General features: G+C 41.6%; 1 protein-coding gene and 1 pseudogene across 6 annotated transcripts in view; both read left to right on the top strand.

Annotated features, from left to right (window-relative positions):
- Positions 1–24,638, top strand: part of ARHGEF3 (Rho guanine nucleotide exchange factor 3) — a 311,757-nt gene extending 287,119 nt beyond the window's left edge. For all 6 annotated transcript variants that reach the window (XM_067754831.1, XM_067754832.1, XM_067754836.1 and 3 more), the window contains 7 exons: positions 405–467; positions 2,842–2,938; positions 3,090–3,166; positions 8,017–8,274; positions 14,800–14,970; positions 20,249–20,435; positions 22,434–24,638. In XM_067754831.1, the coding sequence (XP_067610932.1) occupies positions 405–467; positions 2,842–2,938; positions 3,090–3,166; positions 8,017–8,274; positions 14,800–14,970; positions 20,249–20,435; positions 22,434–22,786 (1,206 nt within the window). In that variant the 3' untranslated portion in view covers positions 22,787–24,638. The remainder of the gene's footprint in view (positions 1–404; positions 468–2,841; positions 2,939–3,089; positions 3,167–8,016; positions 8,275–14,799; positions 14,971–20,248; positions 20,436–22,433) is intronic.
- LOC137232563 (CCAAT/enhancer-binding protein gamma-like) lies at positions 17,862–19,638 on the top strand (annotated as a pseudogene).
- Positions 24,639–25,066: the final 428 nt, after the last annotated feature.

The raw sequence follows: 25,066 nt of genomic DNA, 5'->3' as shown, positions 1-25,066 counted from the left end.
AAGTTTTGCAAAATCTTTTCTTTGTAGATTTTAGCCACTCGATGCAATTGCTTCGGGTCAATTTAACTTTTTAAGAATCCTTTAAAAATCCTTAAGAGGGCTTCCCTGGTGGCGCAGTGGTTGAGAGTCCACCTGCTGATGCAGGGGACACGGATTCGTGCCCCGGTCCGGGAAGATCCCACATGCCGCGGAGCGGCTGGGCCCGTGAGCCATGGCCGCTGAGCCTGCGCGTCCGGAGCCTGTGCTCCACAACGGGAGAGGCCACAACAGTGAGAGGCCCATGTACTGCAAAAAAAAAAAAAAATCCTTAAGAAATAAGTAGATATGGGGCTTTGAGCATCAGTTGAATTTGGTCTCAAAAATGAAAAGAAAGTTCAGTAAATGTGTTTTACCTTTCCTTGCAGGCCATCTTTGAGCTTTCTCAAGGAGAAGAAGATTTAATAGAGGACTTGAAATTGGCAAAAAAGGTACATTCGAATCCAGTGGTCCTTTGAGTCACCTCCTGCTTTTTTCCTCTGAGTAATTTTACAGTTCTAAGATTGTGTTTTATTAGTACTCATTCTATGACTAAGACAGGTCATCAAAAATTGAGAAGAACCTACAAACCAAGTAGTGGGGAAAATGTCTCAAAGCAGGAAGGCTCTAGATCTGGCACTATTAGGGGTTCTCCTCTGCATGTCTCTAATGCACCTAAAAGAATACTTCAGTTTAATCAGAAAGTGTTCATCGGGCCTGGCTTCACATGCATTTCATTGTCCTAGAAGTCTCACATGCAGGTCCCCTTCATCCCTGGGAGAGAGTGTGTAGACATCTGAAACTGGAACCATGTCTTAGAAAGTCATTTGAATCCTGTAAGTGGGTAAAGTGGTTCATTGAGGCAACTGCACACTATCATGTAAGTTAGAGTCTTTTATATGGAAACTTGTTTTTAATCACTTTGTGTGTGGGAAGGGAGAGGAACTTCATGCCTTGTAGTCTGTGTAGTCTTGACAACAGCCTTCCTTGAAAACCTTTCCATTCCACTGACCCCCATGGAGGGTAAAATCCAGAATCCTTCATCTGATACTCACAGCCTCCTTGAAAAATCAGAGGGTTGTAAAGATACTTCCCTTCTTTTAAGTGTCCTTAGTTCAACTTTATGCTAATGTCCTTAGTCCAACTTTATCCCATCTGTAGCATTCCTGAGAAATGGCTATCCAAGCTTTTCTTGGAAGCAGCCAAGAAACTGAGTTTTGGGCAGGGCTGAGGAGGAGGAAGGTGGGGAGGACAAAGAAGGCATTTAGGGGCTTCCCTGGTGGCGCAGTGGTTAAGAATCCGCCTGCCGGGGCTTCCCTGGTGGCGCAGTGGTTGAGAGTCCGCCTGCCGATGCAGGGGACACGGGTTCGTACCCCGGTCCGGGAAGATCCCACATGCCGCGGAGCGGCTGGGCCCATGAGCCATGGCCGCTGGGTCTGCGCGTCCGGAGCCTGTGCTCTGCAACGGGAGAGGCCACAACAGTGAGAGGCCCGCGTACCGCAAAAAAAAAAAAAAAAAAAAAAGAATCCACCTGCCAATGCAGGGGGACACGGGTTTGAGCCCTGGTCGGGGAAGATCCCACATGCTGCGGAGCAACTAAGCCCGTGCACCACAACTATTGAGCCTGTGCTCCTGGAGCCCGTGCTCTGCAACAAGAGAAGCCACCACGATGAGATGCCGGTTCACCTCAACGAAGAATAGCCTCTGCTCGCCACAACTAAAGAAAGCCCATGCGCAGCAATGAAGACCCAACGAAGCCAAAAATAAATAAATATAATTAATTTAAAAAAAAAAAAGAAAAAGAAAGCATTTAACTCTGGGAGACATCTTTCTGGTCATAAGTCCAACTCCTCCTTCCTGCATCAAGATTTCCCTTTTTCACTTGTGTCCTTTGCTTTGCTGGTCCTACCTTCCTGGAAACCCTTCCCTTTCCTTTCAACCATCCATATCCACCTATCTTCCAGAAGCAAACTCAAGTCTCAGTACTTTCTTCAACAGTATTTACTGCCTCCTTCTCTATGCCAAGCAGCTCATCTTTAAATTCTCCCTTAGCCATTCTACCTCTAATTCTCCAATCCTCTAGAGCAGTTACGATTTGATGAATATTTGCTGCAATGTGATAATTGTCCTGTTTTTAATCTTGAACTATTTTTTAAACATATATTTAATTTTCCATGCCTTTTTTTTTTTAAATCTTCCCAATTAGCTTTATAAAACTCCTTCAAGGCAGGGACTGTGCGGTCTGAGTGTTTGTATTCTATTGCAGTGCCCTGGGTATATTTATGTGTTCATGTGGTTTAATTGTCATTAATAAGAGGTAATAAGATTGGCAGAGATTTTGCCCTCTTTGCTTCAAATCCATAGTGAAGGATACCAAGCACCTTTTTTTTTCCCCTTCCTTTACTTAGTTTAAATATGGACTAATTGAAAAATAACCTACTAGTAACTAATTTTGTATAAAGTGGGAGTTTTTCAAGCTGCTAGACCTTCAATAAAGTTAATTTTTAAAACATTATACAAATCAAATCTGCGCTATACTTAGGATTTGTGCCCTTTCCGAGATGTAAGATATACTAGAATTTTAAAAAAAGAAGCTTTAAAAAAATCTGCTTTGGTTTATCAACAACCACAAAAGGCTCAAGGCAATGCTGGATTCTCATCTGCTCCAACCACACCCGTCTGCTGTTTGTGCAGCATTATGGGAGAAGTCGTGGGGAGAGCCAAATATTTTGTTATTGCGTAGGGCCTCTCAGAAGGCATTTACATTAACAACTTACTTCCTCTGATTTTAAATGTTTGCCTCCATCTCTTGCCCTTCTTGTGCAGGCCTATCATGACCCCATGCTGAAACTCTCCATAATGACAGAACAAGAGTTGAATCAAATTTTCGGAACACTGGACTCCCTGATTCCTCTACACGAAGGTATAATTTTGTTCCCAGAATGAGTCTTGACTTGTAGCCTTGAGTTGTCTTTTAACCAGTCATGGTTATGTAATAATGTGAGTAACCCAAAATCTCCCAGCCCTGTTCATATAAGCATTCAAAATAAGCATTCTGTTTGTTTTTTTACCAGACCTCCTTAGTCAGCTTCGAGATGTACGGAAGCCCGATGGCTCAACTGAGCACGTTGGCCCCATCCTCGTGGGCTGGGTAAGAAAAGTTCTCTGGTCTTGATTGAAGATAAATTTCAATAATGTAGATGGAGTTTCATTTTAGCGAGACTCGTTTTATTGGCAAACACTGGTTTCACATCAGAAAAAATTAAAATAGCAAATTTCTAGTAAAATTTATCATTACATTTAGCCTTTATCTCCTCAAAGCATGGAAACAATTTTTTTATTATTATAAATGTACTGCATTTAAAGATAACATGGCCTTTATACAATAAAAGAAGTAAAGGCACACGTGAAATTGTTACTAGTTTCATATTAAAGAAAGTAAAACTAGTTAATATTCACATCAGGCCAATTATGAATATAATTATTACATCTTTTATTCTAGTAAAAATTTATGTACAGCTTCCTGTCCATCACTAAGAAAGCTTTTATTCATGCTACAAAAAAAACCTCTTATGGTCAAATGTCATTTCATAAATGTTGTTAGTGTTTAGCATATATCTGATCCTAAGTAACTTCTTAGGAGAGCTGGTTATTACGCTGATCTTTATCCCAATATAACCCATACCCTTTCCTAATTGAAGAAATCACCTGTGACTTTAGGTTACGGGTTCTAATTTATGGTTCTGGGGCTGAACTGGTGGTGTATTGAGTGCATAATGTAGTTGTTCAGTTGTAATTTATTTTAGACAAGGCATGCACTCTCTATTTTGCCACAGTCCCCACCACTCCCTGTTATGCATTTCTGTTTCCTTCTGTGAGTCCTCGAGTGTTCCACCCCTGCTCCAGGTTAGTTCAGGAGTCAATTTTAGCACTGAGGCTAAAATATCCCAAGGGTATCTGAAAGGCAAGTAATGTTGTAAGATGAATAATTTAGAAAACATGCCTTAATATTTCAGGAGAGATCGTTCATCTTACATTTTTGACTTTGATTTTATTATGAGCCATGTTAGATGTCTTAACTTCATTAGCCCACAGATAAATTTCTCTAAAGAGAGTTAGCTAGCTGGAGACAGAGGAAGTGTAATGAGAAGAGAGAGTCTGGCTCAATCTTTCTTAAACTTCCTCAGTCTGTGGATTGCTTTGGTGGGAGTGAGGGCACAACTCCAGAATAGCATGATGACCCCTCTGTTTTTGACAAGATGGCAATGTAGAACTACAAGGTTTCCTCAGACGTCATATACGAATTGTCAGTTCATGCCAGAAGCAAAAATGAACGCATTTGCCTTGTTACTAATTTTTTTTCTGAAATAAATGCACTTCATTAGGAAATTAGTTTGATATGGGGTTAGATTTTGCAGTCATTTTCTGTACATACCCCAAAGAAGTTTGACCATGCCGGTCCATTGCTATCTGGACACTTCCCACATCAAATGGGAACTTGCAGCTTGAAGAGTAGCCTAAAATTAAACAACTGGCCCACTGTTACCAGACCTCATGAGAAACGGTCCTTATTCATCAGGACCGATGAGCAGTTAAATGTTTTCCCTCTTTTAACTGCAGATGTGTCCATGTGAGTGGGAATTGTAAACCAAGGGGTACATCTGTTTGAGTTCTGGTCTTTTTAACAGAACAAAATAAACATCTTAGTGGACTTTGAATGAGAAAAGTCAGAGCCCATTCAACCCATGAAAAATTGATTTTTTCCCCCCAAAGGAAAAAAGTGAAAAAAAAAAAAACCCTTTTAAACAAGTGAGTTTCTCAAGTGAGATAGCCCTGGCCAGTCCTTTTGACCTTAGAATGAATCAATTACTTTGAAGACCTTAAACAGAGTGGTGGGTTTTTTTCAGGGAACCACCCTCATTACTGAGGATCAGTAACCATAGGTTGGCCTGTTCTCATAAGCCTCCCCTTCTCATAAAGAAACAACGTCCCAAGTGACATCTTCATGCTAATGTTTTTTTCAGTAATGAGGTAATTTATCAAGTCTCCAAGGCAGCAAGTTCTCATGTTAATTTGGGTTCTCATTAAATTTTCATTCCAAAGAGAGAGGCAGGGTACACGGAAGCAAAAAAATACATTTGCTCTATCACTTTTCATGTTAGGAAGATAGAAAGAATTTCTTAAAAAAAAAGGCTGAGAGTTTCCCTTAGAAATTCTTGATAGTCTCCTTAAAGAGATGGTGAACAGTTCAGAGCTTTAGAGGGTGGTGGGGAGGCCAAACACATTTCAGACTGGTTTTGTCTCCAGCTGAGCAAGTAGTTTTGTTTCTCTCAACCACAGTTTCTTCAATGAAAATATTCTAGGGTTAAATAATAATAATATTAATAATAACTATTACTTACTGATTCTTAACCAGGAGCCAAGCTCTTGTTACACTTTCTATCTGCCATATCGCAGTATCTCACTAAAAGAGGACATTAGTATGTGCATTTTGTAAGTGGGGAAACTGAGGCTTCTGAAGGGTCACCTGACTATTAACTGTCTGAATTAGGCTTTGAACATGATACTCCCTGGTTCCAGAGTCTGTCTTCTTAACTACTGAGTTATCACAGCGTATTTTGGAACCAAGATGTGTATATTCTTCATTCCCTATCTAGTTAAAGGTCACCTGTGGCTTTTTCTAGCCAGTGGGCTGAACCAGATAGCTTTTCAGGTTATGCTCAGGAAATGAGCACCCTGTGAGCAGTGAACACAGGACCAGAGCCAGATTTGGTTGCCATGGCAGCAGAGGTGGCAGGATCAGAGAAGGTAATGGCCCATTGGACAGCAAGCGGACCGTGTGGTTGGGGTTCCTTGCTAGTTTACATCTGATGGTTACTACTGATTTGTTTCTCCATAATGAAAACATTGGGCATTTCCAGGTCTTTTTAAAAAGCCAGGAAGTGGAAATGAAAATAAGAGGGCCTGAGTCTCTTTTTAATTAATTCTGAAGATCTAAATTACAAGCCACAGCGCCACATCTGGAGAGTGTGTGTGTGTGTGTGTGTGTGTGTGTGTAAGTACCAATCATCATTACTTTCAAATACAACATTGAGGAAAGAATTTCTGTAGCTCTTTATAACACAAATAGACGGGTTTTTTTAAATAACATGTAAGGAACGTAGACATTTCCAAGGAATGTTAAATTTGACAGTGAACTTTTAAACATTACACATCCGGGTGTGTGTGTGTGTGTGTGTGTGTGTGTGTGTGTGTGTGTGTGTGTGTGTGTGTGTGTGTGTGTGTGTGTGTGTGCCTGTGTGTGTAAGCACCAATTATCATTACTTTCAAATATAACATTGAGAAAAGAACTTCTGTAATTCTTTTTAACACAAATAGAGGTTTTTAATAACATGTAAAGAAGGTAGGCATTTCCAAAGAATGTTAAACTCAACAGTGAACTTTTTTTTTTTTTTTTTTTTTTTTGCGGTACGTGGGCCTCTCACTGTTGTGGCCTCTCCCGTTGCAGAGCACAGGCCCCGGACACGCAGGCTCAACAGCCATGGCCCATGGGCCCAGCCGCTCCGCGGCATGTGGGATCTTCCCGGACCGGGGCACGAACCTATGTCCCCTGCATCGGCAGGTGGACTCCCAACCACTGCGCCACCAGGGAAGCCCAACAGTGAACTTTTAAAACATTACTTTCATGGTATCTTGTTTGGTTTCAGTCACTGAAAATAATTTCAAATAAAGGTATAAAAGAAGTAGCAGAATAGTTAAACTTTGACCCATTGTTCAGATGCTGCCACAACTTATTTTTAAGCTGTGTTCACAAACCATCAAATATTACCTAATCTGGTAATCCATTAAACATTCTTTCATTTGTTCATTCAGAATACAGACTTTGAATGTTTATTGTACAGTAGGCCCATTGCACAGTACTAAGGATGCAGAAATGAAAGACCCTCTTGCCACTGTCTTGCAATGAATCCCTCCACAGAGGAGGTGTTATGGTAAAAGCGGCTTCCTAGTCCAGGGAGAGAAGCAAACACAGCAGGGCCATTGGCTGCATTTTATTGCCTCCAGTGACTTTCTGGAAGCTGACAACCCGTGCATGAGGATGCTATCATAGGGAGGAGTGGAAAAGGGAGATGAGCAGCGCTTTCACTGAGTCTCTGACTCCTTGTTTGCACCATGTGACTGATGGGACATGTCAGGGAAATTAGTATTTCTCTGGAAGGAAAATAGTGGACTTGAAGTATTCCAAAGTCTTTAAGCTTAAATTGTTCTTTGCATGGAATTGTGATGTTAACCATTAGGTATAGCCAAGAATCATTCTGGCCTGTCAGAACTAATTTAAAAGATGTTTCTAAATGCTTTCTGCATCTAATTTTTTAGTAATTATACTTTTGCTTTAACTTCTTGGAGTTCTTTATATTTGGTCCGCCTTGGAATCAGGTACCTTAAAACTGATGTAGAGGTGCTTGCACTGGGCCATGCAAAGGGCTGGGCTGTGGAGTCTGACTCCTTTCTTTTTGAGCCACTAAGTCTTCTAGATTAGTTTCTTATTAATAATTCTAAAAGAACCCGTGTTTAAAAAAATATAGGAGACTTTCCTCTCACCAGATACTTTTGAAAGTTTAGGACAATTCTGTATGCATATGCAATAATTCCAGTTTAGGAAAATTCTGAATTGTGTGCATATACAGTAATTCCAGTTCTTTTGTGTCTAGCTTAGATTGGCAGAAATGCAAACAAATTATTGAGGTGTTAACAATCAAGAAATTAAACATGCCACTAAGAAAATAACTTTGTGCAAGCAAGCAGGAGCTTAAAGAACTCTCCGTTGCCTGCCATTTTAAAGATTCCATTTCTGTCTCCTTCAGCCATCTAGATAAAGGAATGTTGGCCAGGCCTGGAGACCAGTTAGGTTTTGTTCAGTCCCAATGAGTGATGTTAGCATGTAGCTTCAGAGCACAATTATTTTAATGCTCCAACCCTCTGTTAATGTTCCTTCCTTAGCTGCCTTGTCTCAGCTCCTACGACAGCTACTGCAGCAATCAAGTAGCTGCCAAAGCTCTGCTGGACCACAAAAAACAAGATCACCGAGTCCAAGATTTCCTGCAGCGATGCTTAGAATCCCCCTTCAGCCGCAAACTAGATCTCTGGAATTTCCTTGATATTCCAAGGAGCCGTCTGGTGAAATACCCTCTGCTTCTTCGAGAAATCTTGAGGCACACACCAAATGATAATCCGGATCAGCAGCACCTGGAAGAAGCTGTGAGTTTGTTTCTTTCTGTCTTCCCTTATTGTTTTCCCCAGTGGCTAGAAGATGAAGGGTCCCTGGGTACCAGGACTCAGGAATCTTGGGTTCCAGGCTTGGTTCTGACATTAACCATGTTTTGATTTTGCAAATCAGCACTATTCATAATCTATAAAGTACAGTATTTACATGAAATGCACTCTAAAGTCCCTTTAATTCTAAAATTTCTTGATTCTATATAGGTGACTCTATAATCTGTTTGTTACAGTTGCTGATTGTGAGGGTGAAGATCTCTGTGGAGATTTTAAATTGAATAGCTTTGTTTAGTTAGCAAATGAGAGTTGCCTTTTACCTTTTACCAAAGCCCGTTTGTGAAGTCAACACCCATTTAAGACCCAGCTCTCCTTGGCCCCAGATTGAAACATGCAGACTAGTCAAACCTACTCCCCAGCAACTGTACTGAGTATGGGGCTGGGTGGTTTGGGAAATACGGATTCTTCCGTAGCAGCAATAGAAGACCAGGAAAAATGGGGTCCATATTGTGAGACTGTGGTGAACTGTGAGCATTCTGCCCAGAGAGCTCAGTTCTGATTGTGGTGCTTTGCGGGGCAGGGCACAGGAGATGACAGGCCCAAGGAGCAAATTGCCTGGACAAAGGTGTGAAGAAAGGACAGGACAGGTCATGCCAGGGAATGCCATGGATCAGTCTGCCTGGGGTTGACGATACTCAGAAAGCAGCAGGAGAAGGGGCAGAGGATGGTGGTTCACATTGGTTATAGAGGGTTTTAAATATCAATTTGAGACATTTTTCCTTTGTTGTGCTTTTGTTTTTTAAGTAGCTTAGATTCAACGTTCAAATCCCAGCTCCATCACTGACCAGCTGTGTAATCTTGGACATGTTACTCTTCATCTGTAGGACAGGGGACAGAGGAGACTAGGGACAGGGAAGCAAGCTGGGAGGATGCTGCGGTGGTCCAGATGTGCGGTCTTGGCAACCTGCTTAGGGAGTCAGCAGTGGGTATGGAGGCTAAGAGACCAGTTCAAAGAGCTCATTCCCTGCCTGGATCTGGGACAATAACAGAAGGTGATATGCAAAGGTGATTAGAAAATCAGAAGCCTTGAGCCTGTGGAGCAAACTGCCTATCTCTTCCCAGAGAAAGACTTAACTTACTTAATAGTAAGTAGTAACAACAACAGCAATAATAATAGTAACACCTGCTGACATGTAGAGTGAACATCTAGTAAATCAACTTTATGTAATTGCCTTGTGGGTTATGTATCTCATTTAATCCTCATAATAACCTGTGAGGTACCTGTTCATGTTAGGGCCATTTTCCTTTTCCAGATCAGGCTTGGGGGCGTTAAATAACTCACCAAAGTCCAGGGCCAGCAAGTAATGGAGTTGATATCTGAACCTTGTCAGTGTAGACTGCAAATCTTATGACTTTTCCACTTCTTTATGATCCTATGGAGCTGAAAGCCTGGCTACTTCTTTAAGCCCCTGTTGCCTTTGGATTTGCAGAGAGCTGTCTAGCCACCAGGCTTTGTGGAGGGGCCTCACTGGTACAGAGCTGGGCCAGTTGTCCGTGTGGGGATAGAGAAGAACAAGGAAAGACCCTCTTCTGATTCAAGAGGTGTTTGATGTGTCTAGCAGGCCCAACATTACCGACTAGCCTACCAGTCCAGCATGATGGGGGATGCAGACACCAGGGATGAAGCCCATCTCACTTCATCGTGCCTGTTTTCATTACTGGGAATAGCATTGCCTCCTCTCCATATTTCATCCCAGCAAGTGTGTGGTCTGTAGAAATGAGAACAACAGGGAGCTCAAACTAGTCTAAATAATTACTTTTTTGAAGCAAACAAGCCTGCTCTGAATTTTACAGTAAAGATTTCTTCTTTTTAATATGCAGCATGAAAGAATAATGCTTTGTTTTAAAAAAACACCCAGTGAGCTAAAGTTTAAATTTAAAAACAGATAAGAATATGATTGTTTGCAATATGAAAGGATGCACCAGTTTCCCTCGTGCATAAAATGTGATGCCATTTTAGAAAGTTGAATCTGCACCTAGTTATTCAGGCAGATTTATGTGTGAAGCATGGTATACCTGCATTTGAAAATGTCTGCAAAGCAAGCCTTCTAAATGCCCATTTACACTATATAGGCACAGCAGTTTTTCCCCCTTCTTTTCAAAATCCCTGTGGCATTACCCTAGATGAACAGAAATATTTAGCCCTGTACTCCTGAGTGCATTGTGAATGTTTGATAACCATAAAATCCACAGTACCAATGTAGCTTGACTTATATGTGCCCTGAATAAATTTTCCACCTGTGAAAAGGGAAAAATCAGGGAACTCTTAAGTAAATTGCTTCTGCACCAAGCATTCAGTCTTATGATTAGATCTAAAGAAAAGTCTTGCTTTTAATGTAGTGGGTAAACTACCACATCTATATTAGAATTTCTTAATAGTATTTTGGAGGCTTGATAGAAATTTCCCCACAAAGAGAACATCTTAAAATAGAACTTTGGATATTCATATATTCCAGATCTGGTTGTTTAATGTTTTAAATTCTAAGGATTGTTTCAGCCAGAAAATGATCCTGCAGACCATCTCTTCCCTCTGCCTGCCACTGTTCCAATTCCTTAAAGAAATATCACTGGAATCAATGGGAAGCACAGTCCTGCTTTTGATGCAACAGCAGTGAAGGCTGCTATTCTTGGTCCATATCGGGAGCCGACAAGTAGATGATATTACTGCACAAGGGACTAGACAGACAGGACCTTCAGATTCTACTTTGAGGATGACGATTCCAGCATGTGTGGGTTTAATCCCTGTTCTGTTATGGGTATCTTTTATCATCTTCCTTTACCAGCCCCTGCCCTTCAGTTTGAACCCAAATGAGAGATGCAACAATAAATTTAATTTAAATGCACAACTACCATGACTGTTTGCTATTGGCAATCTGCTATATGTAACTTTATTCCTCTCTGCAATTCTGCAAAATAAATTCCTCTCAAGAAGCAGTGCAGAGAGATTAGACATGGTATGCAGGTGGATTAGTTCATGGTATACAGGTCAATAAATACAAAATAATATTTTCAATAAATGAAAGCAAACCTTGAGTTACTATGATAAATATAGACATAGAATATGGAATAACAACAATTGTTTCCATTCTTTTGTCTCTTTTTATTTTTTCAAACACCTGAGAGAAAAGCAGCATTTGAGAGTAGTCATAGCTGCCTAAGGAACCACCGTGGCTTTTGAGTTTATTAATCTTCACGTGAAATGCCTGCTGTTCAGTTCCTGAGTTAAATTAGGAAATGAACATATCTTTATGCTTATAGTGCATGTTCCTTCTGGTTTCCTGGATACTTACAGGAAATTCAGAAAATTGACTCAAGTACTGATTAATTCCAGCTGCCCGGGTACACCTAGTAATAGCAGATAAGATGAACCACAGCAATTAATGCAAAGGTGTTTTTTTTTGTTGTTGTTGTTGTTGCTTTTGGCTGCGTTGGGTCTTCGTTGCTATACGTGTGCTTTCTCTAGTTGCGGCGAGCAGGGGCTGTGTTCATTGCGGTGTGCGGGCTTCTCGTGGTGGCTTGTCTTGTTGCAGAGCACGGGCTCTAGGCACATGGGAAGCCCCACAAAGGTCTTTAAAAGCAAGGAGAGACTTCCCTGGTGGCTCAGTGGTTAAGAATCTACCTCCCAATGCAGGGGACACGCATTTGATCCCTGGTCCAGGAAGATGCCACATGCCTTGGAGCAACTAAGCCCGTGCACCACAACTACCGAGCCTGTGCTCTAGAGCCTGTGTGCTGCAACTACTGAGCCCACGCACCGCATCTACTGAAGCCCGCGTGCTCTAGAGCCCGTGCTCTGCAACAAGAGAAGCCACTGCAATGAGAAGCCCATGCACCGCAACAGAGTAGCCCCTGCTCGCAGCAACTAGAGAAAGTCCACACGCAGCAACGAAACCCAACACAGCCAAAAAATAAATGAAAAAAATTTTTTAATTATTAAAAACAAGGACAAAGTATGGATTTCACTACATATGAAAAATGTAGTAAAGTAGAAAGATAAGGTAGACATAAAACAATTGCTCAGATACCTCCCATATATTTTAAGCTTCTTGAGGGCGGCGACCCTGTCTCACTTCTTTGAATGACACCACCCAGTCTGACACTGAACAGATGCTCAACAAGCATTAATTGAACTTATTTGAAGGATGAGTCATAGCTTTAGAATATTCTGTGAAATTTCTTGTTTGTTTTTTTTGTTTTGTTTTTGTTTTTTGGGGTACGTGGGCCTCTCACTGCTGCGGCCTCTCCCGTCGCGGAGCACAGGCTCCGGATGCGCAGGCTCAGCGGCCATGGCCCACGGGCCCAGCCACTCCACGGCATATGGGATCTTCCCAGACCGGGGCATGAACCTGTGTCCCCTGCTTCGGCGAGCGGACTTCCAACCGCTGCGCCACCAGGGAAGCCCAGTCTGTTTGTTTTTGAAAGTAACAATAAATAATTAGTCATCTTTGAAAAACAAAAGGGGGAGAAAAGAAACAAAGTTTGTACACCAAAGTGTTCCATTTATTACTTTTTGTGTGTTAGTGAAACTCAGATTAATTTCACAGGACTTATATTAAACATTAGGTTGACATCAAAGACCAAAAAAATTCTTTTATGCCATAAAGAGCCTGTATTTTTAAAAATAATGTTTTTTTTTAAATTATCAAAGTAGTGCTACCATCCAAATTCAGGAAATAGAGAAAAGAGTAAATAAATGATCTTTGAAACTCTTAGTAGCTACAAAGGTGTAGAGATTATGCCTCTGTCCATACGATGCAGTCACCAGACTTCAGCTCAAAGCTGTAAGATCTTCTATCAAACTTGCGTGGAAATGCCAAGGTTATAACTGGGTAGAAGGTGTTTTTTTGTTTTTTGGTTTTTTTTTGCAGTACGCAGGCCTCTCACTGTTGCGGCCTCTCCCGTTGTGGAGCACAGGCTCCAGACGCGCAGGCTCAGCGGCCATGGCCTACGGGCCCAGCCGCTCCACAGCATGTGGGATCCTCCCAGACCAGGGCACGAACCCCTGTCCCCTGCATCGGCAGGCGGACTCTCAACTACTGCGCCACCAGGGAAGCCCTGTATTTTTTTTTTTTCTTTTTTTCTGGGTAGAAGTTTTTATCCAGTTGCTTTGGGCAGAAGGCAAGTGAAAAATGATCATTTAACAATCTTAGAATTCACTACCACTTGAACACAAGGTCTGGTAGCTTTTCACTGAGTAAAAGCCTCTTAAAACCTTGCTTTTCAGAGACTGGTTTGTTTTTCCATTAAGTAAATGTGACCAAGAAGAGGCCTTACTGACATTTCTCATCTGTTACGTTCTTTTCCGTTAATACCAGCACAAGAAAGATGGGACTGTTGGTCTTTTCACTATTAGGGGACAGAGGATTCTGGTGAAGAAGTCATTACTTTGCCTTGGATTGGTGTCACTGAGTTTCTACTCAACTAATTTCTTGCTCCTTTGTTTTCTAGAATTTTCTAACTTTTAGATGTATTGTTCATGTTATAGAACAACACTACATTGGAATAAATGCTTACTGAACATGTCTCAGTGTTGTACTCTTGTTGTTGTGTTTTGCTTCATTTTGAATTTAACAATAATGCAGGGAATTCCCTGGTGGTCCAGTGGTTAGGACTCCTCACTTTCAGAGGAGCTGGGTTCAGTCCCTGGTCAGGGAACTAAGATCCCACAAGCCGAGCGGCCTAGCCAAAAGCAGCAAAAAAACAAAAACAATAATGCATCCACCATTGCTTTGAAATCCCTCCACCCCTAATTTACTCACATGTGCTGTAGTTTTGGGCCTGAGTGTATATAGACAAATTGTCCTCATTCTTACTCCTAGTGTCCTTTGTTTCCATTCCTAGTTCTGTCTTTCATAAATCATTTATGTTTTGTCACTAAAAAGATACTCAAACCATTTATTCACACCCAATTTGCAAATATTGTTTGTAGGTTAGATTAAGTGCATGTAGAGAGACCTTGAAACTGGGTTTCAAATCCCCAAGGACAACCCAATCCCTTTTCTAGACTATTACATTCTACTTTTCCTCTTCTTGGCCACATTTTTTGAATGCCTACATTTTCAACATTGTGAGCATGTTTTAAGAAATGTGCAATATAGAGCTTAGTGATTATAAGTCCTGCACATTGAAATCAATACCTCATATCTCTTTCACTCATAAAATTATGCATCAACATTAGTTTTATATATAATACAAATATGTGTGTGTATACAAATGAATATATGTTGTATGTATTTATATGTGTACATGTATAGATGGTGTTTGGGTGGATAGATACAGTATATTAAAAGCATGCATTTATTTTTCCCTTTTCCCAAAGCAGCAACTTAGATAACATGATCTCAGAATTAGATCCAAGTGTATCTTAGTGACTTTCTAGGCTGAGTACCTGGGCCTTGTTGGTGTGAATGGTTTGCTAACTTTCCCCATACTTTCTTTTTGTTTTCACAGATAAACATCATTCAGGGAATCGTGGCAGAAATCAACACCAAGACTGGAGAATCTGAATGCCGTTATTATAAAGAGCGACTTCTTTACTTGGAGGAAGGCCAGAAAGACTCCCTGATTGACAGCTCAAAGGTGCTGTGTTGTCATGGCGAACTGAAGAACAACAGGGGTGTGGTGAGTAGTTAATCTCCTTCAGTAATCTCATCCTGGGCCTCCCCAAATACTTAATCCACTTGATACTGAGCCTCCTGTTACTATGCCTTCCCTAACCAGGGTCACATGTTTTAGACAAAAGTTGCTTTCCCAGTGTCTTTTATATCATAGGATCATATAGTTTTTAAATATATTTTTATATTTTATTATATATATATATCTTAAATTTCATGACCAGTAAATATTCAGAAAAATTTTGGAAACCAACATAGAGTTGCCAGCTTTTTCTTTTGTTCGGTCATGACCTTTGAAAACAAATACATGGCTTCCCTGGTGGTGCATTGGTTAAGAATCCACCTGCCAATGCAGGGGGACACGGGTTCGAGCCCTGGTCCAGGAAGATCCCACATGCCGTGGAGCAACTAAGCCCGTGTGCCACAACTACTGAGCCTGTGCTCTAGAGCCCTTGAACCACAACTACTGATCCCGCATGCCACAACTACTGAAGCCCGCACACCTGGAGCCTGTGCTCCACAAGAGAAGCCACCGCAGTGAGAAGCCTGCGCACCACAATAAAAAGCAGCCCCTGCTTGCCGCAACTAGAGAAAAGCCTGTGCACAGCAACAAAGACCCAACACAGCCAAAAATAAATAAATAAATAAAATAAATTAAAAAAAAAAAAAAAGCAAATACAAAACAGTTACCATCCCCTCCCACTTTGATATCAGAAAGTAATGGGTGATTTTAACAGGATGTTAAAAACATATGATCTCAGAAAAACAGATAGCTCTTTAATTGAATTCATTTAGCTTTATGAGAAATCATTCTTTCTCGTTAATTTGTACCTATCCACAGACTGACATTTTGAGACCAGTTTTTGGGTTTTTTTTAATAATAATCTACCCTCCCATCAGCTGTATATCTAGCTCTGACCTGTAGATATTCCATTTCCTGGCTTTTATTCCTCAGCAGGTACTGAAATTGTTTCTCTTCTCCTATCATAGCAACTTGTACAAATCTCCCCTGGAGGGCTTACTACAGTGGGTTGTAATTCTCCATCTGTCTGTCAATATCTTCCATTTTACCACACTCTTTTAGGGTGGAGACTGTGCCTTGCCAATCCCATCTTGGGACCTGGCACATACTAAGCCATCTTGGGACCTGGCACATACTAAGGCACTTAATAATGTTAGGTGAATACGTGAGTGAATGAGTAGGTGAATAAATGCTTACATGAAAGAAAAATGGATTTAAATTACATGAGAGTTCAAAATTCATTCAACTCAGGGACTTCCCTGGTGGCATAGTGGTTAAGAATCCACCTGCCAATGCAGGGGACACGGGTTGGTGCCCTGGTCCAGGAAGATCCCACATGCCGTGGAGCAACTAAGCCCATGCGCCACAACTACTGAGCTTGTGCTCTAGAGCCCGCGAACCACAACTACTGAGCCCACGTGTCACAACTACTAAAGCCCACGTGCCTAGAGCCCGTGCTCTGCAACAAGAGAAGCCACCGCAGTGAGAAGCCCGCGCACCACAACGAAGAGTAGCCCCTGCTCCCCACAACTAGAGAAAGCCCGCGCACAGCTACAAAGACCAAATGCACCCTAAAATAAAAAATAATGAATAAATTTATTTTTTAAAAAATTTAACTCACCAGGCTATTTTTATATATAGCAGTAGAAATTAATGCTAATATATAATTTTATATATTATATATAACATGTATTTTATGTAATATGTAAACTTTATTATATATAATATATATTTAAATTTCAGCATTGAGAAAGACAGTCTCCACTTCTTTCGTGTTTCATCTTCAGTATCTAGCCAACCCGTAGAATGAAGGCCAAAACTAGATTGAAAACTCTTAATAAGCTTTGATGATTCAGGGGACGCACTTCTGACCTGGACTGTAAAGTGGCATTTATGGGCAGGCTTGGAAATGTTATTTGAAATCACTGAGGACATGTCACAGCACCCATTATCAGTGCTGCTGTAGATCTAATCAGCTGATGTTGCAACAAAGGTTTTGAGACCGGTCACAGGCCGCTGCTTGAAGAAGTGTTTCTGTTTGACTAGGGAGTTACTGATTGCCAGACAGCTGCATTCTGCTTTTTGCTGATATCTGAAAAGCACTGGTAGATTTCTAATGGCTGTTGCTCTGGCTGCTTGAACATTCTTTCTCAGAAGCCCTGTGGAAAATAGGAAGATGCATCACCCCACAGAATGAGGGCCTGTTCTGTTTCTGTCCATCAGTCAGGGACTGAGACCCTCTTGCTGGATGTGCCCAGGGCATTAAGGATGAACTCTATCTACTTCATGTTTCAGGCAGATAGATTTTTGAGAACAAAGATTTTAGTTGGGGTGAGGGGATTTGTTTTTGTTTGTTTGTTTGTTCCCAGTAGAATTGTAAAAGTCATTATGGGGCTTCCCTGGTGGCGCAGTGGTTAAGAGTCCGCCTGCCGATGCAGGGGACACAGGTTCATGCCCCAGTCCGGAAAGATCCCACATGCCGCGGAGCGGAAAAAAAGTCATTATGAATAAAGTCCTGAGTCAGGAAAAAAATCTCAACAGTTTGAGGGCAGGAAGGAGCTGCGACTAAGAAGAGGAATTCTCGGTGAACATTCACAAATAAGGGATTTTTTTTTTTTTTTTTTTTTTTTGTGGTATGCGGGCCTCTCACTGTTGTGGCCTCTCCCGTTGCGGAGCACAGGCTCCAGACGCGCAGGCTCAGCAGCCATGGCTCACAGGCCCAGCCGCTCCGCGGCATGTGGGATCTTCCCGACCAGGGCACGAACCCGTGTCCCCTGCATCGGCAGGTGGACTCTCAACCACTGCGCCACCAGGGAAGCCCAGGGATATTTTTTAAAGTTGCCCAGACAATCTGAGTTCAAAGTGCCTACCTTGTCTAGAAGAGCGGTAGAAGTAGGACTGGCGGACCGCAAGGCCTGGGTCGGGTCAGGCCACCCCGTGCAGGGCCGCTGGGAGTGGAGGCCGCTTGGGGAGGGGCAGGCTGGAGGCGCAGGTACGTGTGAAGATTTCTTGGCAGATCAAACCATTGATCACCTTGTCCTCATTTCTGATTGTTCCGTGTTGACAAGGGAGCATGCCCAAATGAGCAAGGTATCACAGCAGAACAGTACCCGGGCGTGAACGGAATAAGTGTCATCCATACTCAGGCTCATGCCAGCGGCTTATAGCAGGTTCCTCAGCTGGTGCCCACTGGCCCTGGGGGCGGAGGCAAAGCTGTGTCTCCAGGCAAGCAGAGCAAAAAGAGTTTGCCCATGGATCGCAGCAGTGACGAGTATCGTCAGTGCAGAGAGGAACAACATGGCAGTGAAAAAGAACCAGTTGAAAAGCAAGCAGAACGCACAGGATACGCTGCAGAGAGTGAGTCAGCTCAAGGAAGAGAATGAACTGTTGGAAGCAAAAATTAAATTGCTGACTAAGGAATTAAGTGTACTGATTTATTTCTTGAGCATGCACACAACCTCGCAGATAACGTGCAACCCAGTAGCACTGAAAATACGACAAATTCTGATGATGCAGGACAGTAGACCTCACCTCTTTCAAACGTCACAACTTGTGGCTTGAACGTTAAAGGTGTGACTAACTACACTACTCGTATCAGGGGCTGAATCTCCGTTATTCAAAGATCCATTGAAGGTGGTTTTCTAGGATCAGCGCTGAAGAGTTGATTAGCTAAAAATGTTAGCTATATAATTTGAATATCTGGTTTTAAATGATAAGGATTTTTGGGGGGATAAAAAACACTTTTAAAGGTATATGGTAAAAAAAAAAATGCCCTGGAGCTTGATGTTCTTAATAAATCCTTACTTCCCCCCCCCAAAAAAAAACAAAAAGAAAGAGTGGTAGAAGTAGAAACAGTGTAAAAATCTCTGATTATTTTTAGTATGTAAAACAGTGACTAACTCCCTCCGCTCCCTAACCCCCAAAAGAAAAGTCTTAATATTCTCTTCTGCCATCCCCACCACCCACACCAAAAAAAAGCCCTTAACTTGGTTATTTTGTGCTTTACTCTGTTTTTCGGTCTTCAAACCTGACCCCACCGCAAACACACACCAATACAGAGCCGTCATCATTTATGTGTCCACAAGCCAACATTTAGTTGAGCTTCAGTTTCTGCAGTTTTTGGTATGTGTGTATGTATGTGTGTGTGTGTCTGTCCATCCATCCGTCTGTGGCAGGGTGCGGGTAGATGACCCGCAAGTATCTTTTCTTCCAAATCTAAAACTATCTGATGATGCTGAATATGCTTCCCCGACCCCAGATCAAGATTCTAATGTGAATTTTCAGCCCTGCTCTTCTGGTCTCCTCTTTGAGGCCCTAAGGCTGACATTCCCAAATATTGCCACTGGAAAACCAGAACCTAGCTGCAAAGTCATGGATCGTCTCTCTTCACCTCCTAAGCATTTCCAAGCTGCGGGAAGAGTCTGGCACTTAGAGTTGAATGGAGCCAATTTACCCCACCTCCACTCAGCAAAATTGCTTTTATAATGTGGTTTGAGACAAGCCTTTATTTTGGAGATTCTTTTTTTGCCAACAACACACACATCAATCATCAGCCTTTTAAGCACAACCTCTTCAGAGAACCGAGGTTCTTATGAACTTAACCGAGAAGGACAACTTGTTTGATTGTCTTTCTTTGTGGCTACAGCAGCATGCTCTGGTTTCCTCGGGAATGGGCAGTGTTCCGAGCTGGGATGCCTGGATGAAGCTGATACTCAGCTCAGTGGTTGAAGGAACAAGTGTTTTATGGGTTTGAGAAGCAAACGTTAATATTAGGCTCTGATATGTCCGTCTCATCCTTTATGGACTCTTATTCATTGTGATCTCTTAGAATTGTATTGGATACAATAAACCAAAGCCCCGAGAGCACTAACTTATTTTCCTTCATTAGCCTCTTCATTCTATGGGGTTTCTCTCTCTCCTTTTCTTTTTTAAATGTTCCTATAAGGCTGTATGTGTCTGCACAGGTTGTGAATTGCAGTGTGAAGAACGCCACTGCAGCTGGCAGACCTGACTGCAGGTGTCTGTAGGCAGAAAGGCCTTCTTCAGTGGGGCCCTAGGGAGGCGCTCCCATAGGAAAGGCAATGGATGCATCTGGAAATGTGTCCAACCCCCAACTGCTGTTCTCCCAGAGGTAGATTTGAGCCTAGAAGTTCATAGGCCAGTGTGAACCTGGTACCTAGGGACCTCTTATCCACAGAGGTCCACTTATCAACTACTCATTAGATTATTGCTTAGGGGAATCCTGTGGATTCTTTTCTTCCAGAAACTACACGTTTTCCTGTTCCAAGAAGTACTTGTGATCACTCGGGCTGTCACCCACAACGAGCAGCTCTGCTACCAGTTGTACCGGCAGCCCATCCCCGTGAAGGACCTCCTGCTGGAAGATCTGCAGGACGGAGAAGTGAGGCTGGGCGGCTCCCTGCGTGGGGCGTTTAGCAACAATGAGAGAAGTATGGATGGCTGTCCATTTTGACCTGTTGAACGTCTTTGGTCGTGGTGGTTTGGAGGGAATGGCTGCCTGGTGAAAAGAGAAGAGCTATGGCCTTGAAGTCAAACTGCATTCCAGTTTTCTTTCATCACTTACTGGTTGTGTAAACTTACTCAACCTCTTTGAGCCTTAGTTTCCCATCTGCAAAGTGGGGATGCATGCATACCTACTTCATAGGATTGTTGTAAGGATTAAGTAAGACACTACAAGTTAACCTGTCTGCATATAACTGGTGCCCCTTAAGCTCCCTTACTCTGACTCCTTCCACTGGATAAAAGCATTCTTAAGGCCAGATGGTCCCTATGTGATTACAGTTGTATAACGGTGGGTTTTTGTAGTTAAGCTGGCAGACTTGTCTCTAAAGAGACATAACTATGATCAACTGGGCTGAGGGTTTATCTGTAATTACTCTAATGGGCTTCTCTAACTTGAGACTTAATAAACAAAGGAATTAACCAAAAGAAGCTTAGATAGCAGCATCTATCTAGTGTCTCCTATGTGTCAAGCACTGTGCCAGGCACTGATATACACTAGGGAACCAAACAATTCAATTCCTTGGAAGCCCTGTGGAACTTACATTGTGATGGAGGAGGTAGAGGTTATTTGAGAAGCAAATACATAATCCAGGTACCTTAAGAAAACTAAAACCCAGTAAGGGAATAGAGGGGGATAGCAATAGGAGGTATGTTTAAGATGAAATGGTCAGGGAGGTCTTCTTTGAGCAAGTAACATTTGAGCCTCTTAGGTTAACATTGGCATCATATTGTCAAAGTAATTCATGTATACTGCCTCTTACCTACTCACCAGTCCCTCTGCCCCAGTGGTAGTACTAGTAGTAGCAGTAGTACTTACATTTCTCAAGTACTGACTATGTGCCAGGCATTGATTGTATAAGCACTTACATGTATTATTATATTTATTCCTCATAATAACCATCTAAGGTAGATTCTCTTTGTTTTTCCCATTTTACAAATAAAGAAACTGAAACGTAGGGGAGTTAAGGCATTTGCGCCACAGCAAAGACTGGAGCCTGAATTTATCTGAAGCCAGTCTGTTGGCTACAGGGATCGTGCACGGGGACTGACTGAGCACAGACACTTCTGTGAACCACATGCATGTGGCACACGGGGCCCATTAAATGACAGTTAATGTTGTTACTAAACTAAATCAAATGTCTTCCATATTGTGCACTACCATTTTTTAAATGCACGTAACTCCAGGAATTCCCTGGTGGTCCAGTGGTTAGAACTCCACACTTTCACTGCCAAGGGTTCAGTATCTGGTCAGGGAATTAAGATCCCATAAGCCACGTGGCACAGCCAAAAGAATATAAATAAATAAATAATTTAAAAAAATAAATGCACAGAGCTCCTGTTGCAGTTATTATTAAAATGTCATTTCATTTTAAAATGAAACCAAACTTATAAGAGTCTTTACATATCTTCTCAATCATCAGATACTAAATATACAAGTACTATCATGTGGAGGGTCTTGGGCCTGTTTGATGTTACAAAGAGCTTCTTAAACTTGAAAAAGCTCTAGCTTGGGGCAGTTGTTGAAATTACAGTTTCCCAGGCCCACATCAGACCTACTGAATCTGAATCTCTAAGGGTAGGACCCCGGGATCTGTATTTTTAACATGCTCTTGGGGGATTTTGATATGCAGCCAGGTTTGGTACCCAGTACTCTGGGGTCCCCTGAAACACAAGACATAGTTGTTCCGTACTGATTTCCTAGCTTCCGAGAGCAACTGAGTGCCAGACCTTGTCAACACCTGTTGATTGATGGAGGCTGCAGGGTGGAGCTGAGCCATTCCTAGATCAGTAGGGCACATTTATTTAGTAATCAATTAGTAATCTCTGCCGTGGGTACTGGGGGTTAGTGTCATCACATGTGTAATCTTTGGCCTGAGGAAATACCTGTCCATTGACCTTTGTCATCATGTGTTTTTCATTTCTAGTTAAAAACTTCTTCAGAGTAAGTTTCAAAAATGGATCCCAAAGTCAGACCCACTCATTACAAGCCAATGACACCTTCAACAAACAGCAGTGGCTCAACTGTATTCGTCAAGCCAAAGAAACAGTTCTGTGTGCTGCGGGGCAGGCTGGGGTCCTTGACTCCGAGGGACCGTTCCTAGATCCCACCACCGGGAGCAGGGAGCCACAGGGAGAAACAAAACTTGAGCAGATGGACCAATCAGACAGTGAATCGGATTGTAGCATGGACACAAGTGAGGTCAGCCTTGACTGTGAACGCATGGAACAGACAGGCTCTTCCTGTGGGGATAGCAGGCATGTTGAAAGTAACGTCTGACAGAAGCATGTACTTCCTGGAAGTAGCCCTGTGTCTTACCTGTACAGTATTTGCATTCCACACATGGAACGGTTTGGAGAAGCACTTTTTAATACTTTTGTGACTGTGTTGACCCAGTCCTGTCTGTACTTTTTTGTCCCTAGTACTGTAACTGCCAGTCTGTGTCAGCTGGAATCTGTGGCAACTGTTACCCTGTATTGTATTTCACAAGTGTCTGGATGGATGGAGAAGTACTTGAACAAGTTACTTTCACTCGTCCTGCTGGATTTTAAAAAACAGAAAGAAAACAATCTCTAAACTACTGTTTCATGTAGATTAAAGGGTCCTTCCATGTTTCTCTAGTGCTTTTCTGGCTCTTTGACAGGGTAGCTGAAGGCATGAAATTTAACGAGCCTTGAAAACAGGGCATGAGGAATTTACTTGTGTATCATGATGGCATTTGAAGGAGAAACGGGAAAGATCAATATTTCAAGTCAAATTGGTTCAGTGTCATCCAACCAAAAAGCATGAAAACATCCCTGGGGATTCTGAAGGTTTAATTTTGCAAAGGAAGAAGCACTGTTTTGACCTTGCAATTTCATCCAGTACAAATTTGATGCAATAATCTATTAGGACATGAAATAAGAGTCTGACCTTAAAAGGATCAACGCAAAAACCGCTGTCAGCTCTGAATCTTGAACTGAAATGTGCATTGCATCAGGAGGTCTCTGCCATGGATGCTGGCTGGCCTTAAAGAGCCATTTCTAGCCTAAAATATCATAATATAACTCAAAGGGCCTGGGAAAACCTGGCAGGATAGCAAAAAGACCCATCTTCTCTTTGTTTCATCTGCTTAGGCCTACTCGTGTTTTAGAGCATGAATGAAGAGATGAGGAAAAGGGACTGCGGCTCAGTCAGTGACTCTGTTTACGGAAACATGTGAGAAAAAGAATTTGGAAGAAGTGCTCCATTGTGACCTTATGTGGGAAGCATTAAAAGAGAAAAGTAAGGTCCAGTGTCCGTCTGGGAAAGGCCAGAGCCTTGGGTTTCCCTGCCCCACTTTTGGGTCATCATTTGCCATCTCTGGCTCTGTTCTGGATCAGAATCATAATTACATTCTCCAGAGGCCGACTTAATTAACTCTATCATTAATTAGGATCAGTTATCCAAACTAATAAACCTCTTTGCCAGACTTGATTTACAATGCAGGGTGAGTCGCAGACCTTTAAAAAAAGTTAATACACAGAAAATCTCCCTGCGAGTGTAAATATTAAAGATGACTTGTGCAAAATTGTACCCACACCAGCACTAGTAGTAATGATTCTAAATTATTGCCAAAAAAGTTTTCTTTTCTTTTTTTTTAAATCTGTCTTTCAAGTTTACACAAAGGAAAGCAGTAAATACTATGTTGTCATTTTATTATGTACGTCTATCATGCATTCAAAGAAGCTGTGTGACAAGATTTATCAATATAAAAACAAGCTATAGTACTTATTTTTCAAAATAAAATGTTGTGGTCCATTTTACCCTGTAAAACATATTTCTGTATTTATAGATTTTAAACACAGTGAATCTTTTTTTCTATTACAAGTTTATTTAAAACAACTCAAGTTGTTATTGATTTAGCGACTGAATGAATCTGCTGCAGACAGAAGCAGAGAAAAGCCGAGAAAAGTTGTTTGATGGTGGGGAAAAGAATGAATCATTCTTTGCAGGAGCCATCGACCACTTTGGCCAGCGTGTTGAGAAAAGAGGTCTGTCAGGGGCTGGCCTATGGGAAGAAAGTCAATGAATGTTTTCATGAAATGAATGTTTTTGTATAATGGCCTTAAACTTCTCTGGAAGCATTTCAAATAAATTACATTAAAATGTCGTCTTCTTTGTATATAGTATTTGCCCTACAAACATCAAATTTCAGTGATCTTACTGGGAGGTTCTTACCGAAATTTTTGCTTGTACCCAAGTACACACATTAAGATAGGGTATGGGTTGATATAAATGCTACGATTTGATCTATCAAAGCTCTTGCAGAACTCATATTTCTAAGATCTGTTTTTTCAAGGATTCTCTATTCACTTTTTTTTCTTTTTTCTTTTTTTTCTAATTTCTAATTTTATATTGGACTATAGTTGATTAACAATGTTGTATTAGTTTCCAGTGTACAGCAAAGTGACTTGGTTATACATATACATGTATCTATTCTTTTTCAAAGTCTTTTCCCATTTAGGTTATTACAGAATATTGAATGGAGTTCCCTGTGCTATACAGTAGATGCTTGTTGGTTATCTATTTTAAATATAG

This window comes from Pseudorca crassidens, chromosome 10 (assembly GCF_039906515.1).
Source record: "Pseudorca crassidens isolate mPseCra1 chromosome 10, mPseCra1.hap1, whole genome shotgun sequence".
Classification (NCBI taxonomy): Eukaryota; Metazoa; Chordata; class Mammalia; order Artiodactyla; family Delphinidae; genus Pseudorca; species Pseudorca crassidens.
Note: the sequence above shows the minus strand (reverse complement) of the source record. Positions and strands in the feature narration are given on the sequence as shown.